This window comes from Asparagus officinalis, chromosome 2, assembly GCF_001876935.1.
Source record: "Asparagus officinalis chromosome 2, Aspof.V1, whole genome shotgun sequence".
NCBI classification, from domain to species: Eukaryota; Viridiplantae; Streptophyta; class Magnoliopsida; order Asparagales; family Asparagaceae; genus Asparagus; species Asparagus officinalis.
This window is the reverse complement of record NC_033795.1, coordinates 79,490,140-79,498,352: the sequence shown is the minus strand read 5'-3', so window position 1 is coordinate 79,498,352 and position 8,213 is coordinate 79,490,140. Positions and strand designations below refer to the sequence as shown.

Here is an 8,213-nt window from a genome sequence, read left to right as displayed (position 1 = left end):
CCGTGATGCACTATTCGTGAACATCGCATCACGGGACAGTGAGACGACAACTCACCTATCGCACTCAGAGTCCCCTATTTTGGGATCCCTGCAGCAGCACTCTTACCGAAAGTCCAAAAATTGAAGTCTGACATATCCCCAAGCATTAAGCTCCTCCAATCAAGGGCTATTATTCATTTAAGAAAATAAAAATTGCTACAAAAGATGAACAAACCTCGTGAGACGTGTAGAAGGAGGGAGAAAGCCTATTTTTTGCCAAATTAATGGAACTTTTGCCAAGTGGCACTTCCAAAGGGTAGAGGTTTACAAAATTCATATGACCTTTGTATATCGTGTGTACTATTTAGGGGTGTAAACCATATCCGTATCCGAGAAAATATCTGTAACCTTATCCGTTAGGATACGAATATGGTTACTCAAATCTATAACTGATAGGATATGGTTACGGATATGGTTTTATAGTGAAATATCCGTATTTGTATCCGAAATATCCGAATACATATTAGTCATACTCTTACGGATAGTTTTGATTCTTAGATTATGGATTTGTGGTTAATTTTAATGATCAAGATGTCTAATCTTAACTTTTCAATTATAATGGACATATTAACAAACTCTTTTGTATCACATGAACTATGTGTTTTTCTCAATACTATCTAGTTTTCTCATATTTGTTTTGTATCTGCATGCATATCCGCTTATATATCCGCATGTATATCCGTAACCGTATCCGATTTTAGTTGATATGGTTATAAATTTTTCTTACCGAGGTATATCCGTATTCATATCCGTATCCGTATCCGAGATGGGTAAGCGGATATGGATATGATAAGTATCATATCCAAGCCGTATCCGGACCGAATGCACCCCTAGTACTATTCCTTAACCTAATCACTAATATGTAGCCTTCATGGACATATCAGAGGAACCACATATTTTACTATTAATAATTGAAATAATTATGTAATCCTTAAGATTAACAAATCAAATAGAGGTACTTATGCAACTAAGGATGTATGGCTAATGAAATATATTTAGATGGCGTGGGTATTTTGAAAAACCCCTAGAGGGAGGTGAATAGGGTTTATGCTAATCTTATTAGATATTAATGTTGATTAAAACTTACTAACAAATACATCCTAACAATTTTGATATACAATAGATTAAGGCAAGGATATATGAACAAACAATAACTAAACAAGAGTGATAGTGCACAAAAACAATCACAAACACACGATATGTTCACGGAATTCAGTCAACCACTTGACCTACATCTCCGCTCGTCACCTCGAGGAGATCTCCACTATCACAACCGGGCTTTCTACGCTCACCCGAATAACGTTTACACCTCATCACCTCGAGGAGATCTCCACTATCACAACCGGGCTTTCTACGCTCACCCGAATAACGTTTACACCTCACAACTCGATTTTCTAGTTCACCGAAAACTTTACAACTTACACACTTGCAATCACACTCTACACCCTCTAAGTGTTGGTCTAGCCCGTGTCACCTTCCTCAAGTGTTCGGAATTACAACATCTCACTAGGCTTTACTACCGACCCCACTCCTCTCGGAACCGACCCCGTCTCTCACCACACACTCCACTCGGTGTACAAGTATAATACAACGTGTAACTCACAATAAAGCTTAAAATACAAGATTCTGTTCTCTACAATAGATGAGAACACAATATAAGCTCATTCTCACAATATCACAATCCCACAATCCAATAAATGGTGTATGAAATACTAAAAGCTCAAATAGGGTATGTGTGATAAAATGAGTATAAATGAAATCTAACTCAATTAGCAAACTAGCAATAATGAGAATGTGAAAATCAGTAATAAATTGCTAGAGAAAAGAGTTAGAAAAACTTCTCTATAAACACAATAGAGGATGAAGAAGATTGAAGATGAATTCCTCAATTAAAAATGTAAGCTTCCTCTTTGTAAACACAAACTCAAGAAACTTAAACAAACTTTAAAACTCTTTAAACTCTTTTTAAAACCCTCTTAGATTGATATCAGAAGTCAAAAATATAGGGTTTATATAGGATGAAAACCAAGCTCAAAACCCAATAGAATCTAGCAAAAAAGACAGAATAACAAAAGCTGGAAAAAATAGCCGTTGGTGCTTATTGGTCGACTGACGGCTCGTATCAGTCGACTGATGAGCTGACAGTTATAGGCAACTGGCAGCTCATCGGTCGACTGATGGGCACGATCAGTTGACTGATGACATCATCAGTCGACTGGTCAGTCGACCAATATTAAAACAGATAATTTTGATAATTGCAGGCAGTTTCATCAGTCGACTGATAACCAGTTTTCAACCTGTATGAAATTTTGAAAATAAATTTTAAAGTCCTTTCAAAAATATCAAATAAATTCTAAAAAATATAAAACTATGGGAAAAGTTTATAAACATGATTATGAACATGTTGGAAAAGAAATTTTTCAATTTGTTCTTACCATTTGTGAAATCTCAAAAAATTTCAAAAGCACTAAAAATACATGTGTTTTAAACATGTTGATTTTGACATTTAGCTCAAACTAAGTTCTGAAAACTTGTGTAATAATTTTATGAACTTAATAAAAGATGTTAACAATGTTTGTGTAGTCCAAAGCATATTAAAATATATTTTGCATAAAAACACCTATATTTGAGAAAATTCACAAATGAATGTGTGTGTAAATTTGAGCTTGTTGCATAAAAACACCTATATTTGAGAAAATTCACAAATGAATGTGTGTGTAAATTTGAGCTTGTAGAATCTGTACACATTATATAAACCTGTACTAAGTATACCAAGAATGATTCTTCTTAAGCTTGAACTTGATTGATTGACTTGATTTGCATAGGCTTCAATATCAATTTTACTCAATTTCCTGTTTATACTAAACAACACAAAACAAAATACTAAAACCAATATTAGTTATAAATTGTTTGTTAAATCATCATAAAAACAAGAAGACCAACACATTTAACAATCATGAACATTATAAATTCAGTAAAACAAATAATGCCACAATCGACCGGTGTAACAGAAACAACCCCCGCAAATCCAAAAATTGCACAACGGTCTTTGACAAGCACACATTCTCACCAGAAAGCAATGTGAAATGCTGCATGAACACTTCCAAGATAAACAAGCAATAGCACAATCATTCATATGATACATTCAGGCTTAACGAAAAGGGTAACCATCATACTATTTAGAACTAAAAGTTCAAATGCTACATGAACTCTTTCCTCAAATGTAAAAATAAAAAAAATGAAATATTTAACATTATTTACGGAGGAAACCCTCATTTTAAACATTAATATCAGACAAGCTAAATCAAACCAACTCAGGCATGCATACCGGAGAGCTATCGAGAGAGCTTAGTTATTCATGCATGTAAAATACAGTGTTTGTTTGCGAAAACAAATTCAACTTTACCAAAACAAATTCATTTAAAATGCATTAAAAATTGGTTTACATCTAATCCAAAGCATTTATGAGACTTCTGTATATCCTGTGCAAAAATAAGTACCAGTAAAAGATACTTGGTACATCACACTAGCAGCAACCACGTATACCAAAAACTAGGCTTTTACAAACTATGCAAACGTTAAATATTATTCACCAACCCAACTAATTTATAGGCCTTCATATTTCTGGCTACAATTTCTAGATATGATGGTAACTCCCATATCAAGGCCTTGACACATTTTGGCTTACAATGTTTCCTAAAACAATTATCCAATACTTAATTTATGCTGAAACTTTCATACAATAAACTTTGAGATAACTAAAGAAGACATTATATTACAGCTTCCTAGTGCTCTCTCTCAAGCACAATCTTACAAACCATAAATAACATTATAGGTATTTTCTTTTCGACACGAGGACGCAATATATCATGTTTCAATAAATTTATTTTTCTGTTTGATGCATAAACTGTAGAAAATATCAGAAAGGTACCCGAAATAAAAAAAATCATGAGATGATAATTTAAACTTGACATATAATCTGTAGCAATTTTTACACAATGTTACTACATGCTTATGGTTTGCAAAGCGCTAAGAAGACTGAACTGAATTATATTGAGAAATCAGATATTACAAATAGTAACATTATTAAAGATTATCTAGGAAATTTACAACATACTTCAGAATCATGAGAAAAAGTAAAGTTTGACAAAATAACAAAATATTTTAACATTGACACAAATTTGCAGTGGGGTTCAGACTCTATTGCTATTCTTCCAATAAAATGTTTTCCTCTCAAGCAACCAACTCTTTATTAGCGCATCTTAAGTGATAGTATACTTGCCAGATATATCTACTTCGATGACATTCTTTTTGTTCTCCCTTACATTTGTCCAGACAAGACATATCAGAGACACATAACTTATAATTTTCCAACAAGTAACAAACATATAATTTCTGAAGTCCTTAGAATTCGAACTCTGCTGCATTCAGAACTATATAACTTTAATATGAAAAGCCAGATTTTAAGAACTTATGTAAGAGCATTTTGGTTCGAGGCTTGTCTTACCAGTATCCTGGCAAGAGCCAGCATAAGGTACCAGTCCATATACGACGCTTCCCCCCGTCTCAAGCAAAATGGTTGATTGTTACATTCAGATGCAATCTATAGTAAATCACCTGAAGGATTGACATACGACTACTATATTCAAATAAAATGATATTGTACATAGTCCACATGTAAACTATTTGTTGGAAATCAATTTCTTGCGACGTAGAAATGTTACTTTACCTACTAATACTGCAGTTTCACTGACATAACACAAGACCCTATAGTCCCTTCTGATGCAACCAAGCTCTGAAGTTGTGGTGAGTGTTGAAACCTACAATTTTATGCTCTGAAATGTCCCCGTGTAAAACTCCTATTTAAAATGCATGCTTGGTGGATTTTAACTTAGATAGTCTGACACTATCTTAAAATCCCTTCCGTTGAACCAAATTTAGTAGTAGTCGTGACAATTCTTCCTTCCCTGTTTGGTAGTGCAATCAGAAGATTCAGAACCGATCTTGTAATTTTCAAAGGTAAAACTCATGGCCCTCAGAGAAAACTTGGTGATCCAATCTATTGCTGCTTATTAATCTCCTATAGTCAAAAGAACTTTTAAGTTAGGAGGAGGGGTCTATCTCATATTGAAAGCTCAAATCTTCACAATTTGGTCCAGCAACAGCTCAAATCTTCACAATTTGGTCCAGCAACAATACCTTAACCTCTAATTAACTCCTAAAAACTGCAAGTGCCATTTGATTTTCTTGCCTTACACGCTAATAATCAAAACCGATATGTTATAAAAAATCCATATTATCGGTCAAGACAAATGCCTTATTTTTTCTAAACTTCTCAAGCAGCATAACGCCAAACCTACATGCATTCTATTTCAGATCAGAAAGGAAAGCTAGTTGTTTGCAACAGTTTCCTTTATTTCCTTCGCTTCCTGGGAATTAAACACATGCCACGATTGGACAATAACAAGATTCAGTTTGTCTTGAACAACATTTTGTATAAGCACTATCATTAAAAATGTTAATAGCTGTAGACAGTGATGAGATCGAAATAAACATCGAAGAACATACAAACACACCAGCAGATAGAACATTTGGCTCAGAAGATACCAGGATCTGAACAGAAACAAAAATAAATTGAGAAGGCTCTGGTTGATTGCCACAACAAAGGGCAAAAGCTAATAACATGGCGGAAAAAATCGATGTATATGACGTCGTGAAAACTTAACTACCTAGAAGATACAGGCTTAATCTCTCAGATGGTTTGCTCTGCGCATTTAGCAAAAAACAAGGTATTTAGCATCCCACCAGTGGTATAGATTCCAAGTAGCGAAGAGAGAAGAAAATAAAGAAGTAAGTAACCTAGGCAGATTAATTAAAGGAAGTCACTGACGGTGACATATAGATTCATCATCCCCTTACTTATGATCACTCTTCTGAAAATTGGGCCTTAGTCTTGAGGAGTTTTGACAAACTGGCCTTTATTTGAGGGGAGTGGCATATAAGAGCTGGTGTGAATTATTGCTATAAGATACTATGGAATTCTCTTCAATGCATTATTATTACCATAGCAGATCTCAAAGTTGCAATACATTTATAAACCGTGGCCATGATGATCACTTCGTAAATTGATCATTACTGACAATACAACATACCTCAAGAAAAGAAAAAAATTACAAAATTTTACAAACACGTTTTCTCATCCAAAAGTCATGTGAAAAGTATAATAAATACTTACAAGCGAATAAGGCAATATATATTCATGAATTTTAGCAATGACATCTAATTAATAATACATCCAGATTTTTTGTAGGAGAATGAGGGATGTGAAATTTCAAGCAGTGTCAATGATGAACAAGAACCACGCTATCAATAATCATATGCGATACCTTGAGCCTTAATGAAAAGTTTAACCATCATTAGATCCAAAAAATATCAAATGTTAACACAAACTCTTTCCTCAAATGTAATAAAATCTACAAAAAAAAATTAACATTATTTACAAAAGAAACCCTCATTTGTAACATTAATATCAGACAAGCTAAATCAACAAACAATGCAAAGCGTACATACCAGAGATCTATCCTGGCGTGCCAGGATCAGACTCTGTTCGATCAATAAGAACCGAAACTTCATTTCCAAAGGCAAATTGCTGGTAGCCAGAAACACTGGACAAGTGCCCCGACCCGCTACTGCTCACTGACCTCTCAATCTCATCCAAATTCGCCACAAGAGGTAAAGGCCGGTCTGGAATGGTAGGAACGGCCAAATCAGTCTCCAAAATCTTCACTATCTGATCCATTGTTGGCCTTGCATGTAACTGGGGATGAGAAGAAAGCACAGCAACAAGAACATATTTTTCCATAATTTCTTTTGGTCCCATCTCCTCCATGCCCTCTTCAATAACATCCAACGGCTTCCCTTTTCTCACCAATGACCAAGCCCAATCCGTCAAAAGAGAGTTTTGCCCATCATCTGTAGTTAAAAATGCCTTCTTCCCGCTCAAAAGCTCAAGCAACACCACACCAAAGCTAAAAACATCACTCTTCTCGGTTAATTGCCCATACAAAGCATACTCCGGAGCTACATAGCCAAGAGTACCGGCAACCCTAGTGCTAACATGAGTCATCCCCTCAGGAGCAAATCGAGCCAATCCAAAATCAGCCACCTTCGCCTCAAACCGTTCATCTAACAGAATATTGCTTGCCTTAATATCTCTATGCAATATCGTGGGTTGAGCTCCGTAATGTAGGTAAGCTAACCCTCTCGCAGTCCCAACCGCAATCTTTTGCCTAATTGGCCAACTCAACTTCCTCCCATCAGAGCCAAATAGATGATCGTGCAAGCTCCCATTCTTCATCAAATCACAAACTATAATCCTCTGATGCCCCTCCATCGTTGTCGTCGCGGTGCAATACCCCCTCAGCGCCATAAGATTCATGTGTCTAACACTAGCAATCACCTCCACCTCGTGAGCAAAGCTCGCGTCACCGGCAGCCGAGCAGTTCTTGAACCTCTTGAGAGCCACCTCCGACCCGTCCTTCAACCTACCTTTATAGACATTTCCATACCCTCCCTTCCCTACAATGTTCTCCCTCGAGAAACTCCTCGTCGCGTACTTAATCTCATCGAAACCGAACTTGACCAACGTCGCGCTCGCGCTTATATTCTCCAACGCTTGTGATCTAGTATCCCTGTCCCTAACCTTCAACTTCTCCAACCTCTCCCTCCCCCTCATCGATTGCCGCCTCGCCAAGAATTAAAAAAATATACTTCTACAATCTGTTGTCCGAAGAAACCAAACATACATATAAAGAAAGTGGATGCCACATCAGCCGCCACCTCAACTTTCACATTTGTCCTTTCCATTTTGCCATACAAGATTTACAAAATAGATAGTCGAGGGCAAGTGCTTTGTCTTCACTATCTATTTTCGATCTACTTTTCAGTTGCCAATTAGCCCCTATGTGCTAAAAATTGTGTGGAAATATATATATATATATATGGACAAATTTTTAAAAACACCCTTTTTCTTAATTTATTAAGCAAAATCGACCCCCTAAACAAAAAATAAGCAAAATCGACCCTTTTCAAAAGAAAAGGGGCGGTTTTGCAGAGACCGAACTGCACGGGACTGGTAATCCCGTGCAGTGCACTTTAATTCCCATTTCCCACCC

The 8,213-nt window shown here is 36.0% G+C and overlaps 1 protein-coding gene across 1 annotated transcript; it reads right to left on the bottom strand.

The window, feature by feature from the left end:
• Positions 6,479-7,789, bottom strand: LOC109831746 (probable LRR receptor-like serine/threonine-protein kinase RKF3). Its single transcript, XM_020399145.1, has one exon. It carries the CDS (start codon positions 7,772-7,774, stop codon positions 6,617-6,619), a length of 1,158 nt encoding a protein of 385 aa, XP_020254734.1. The 5' UTR covers positions 7,775-7,789; the 3' UTR covers positions 6,479-6,616.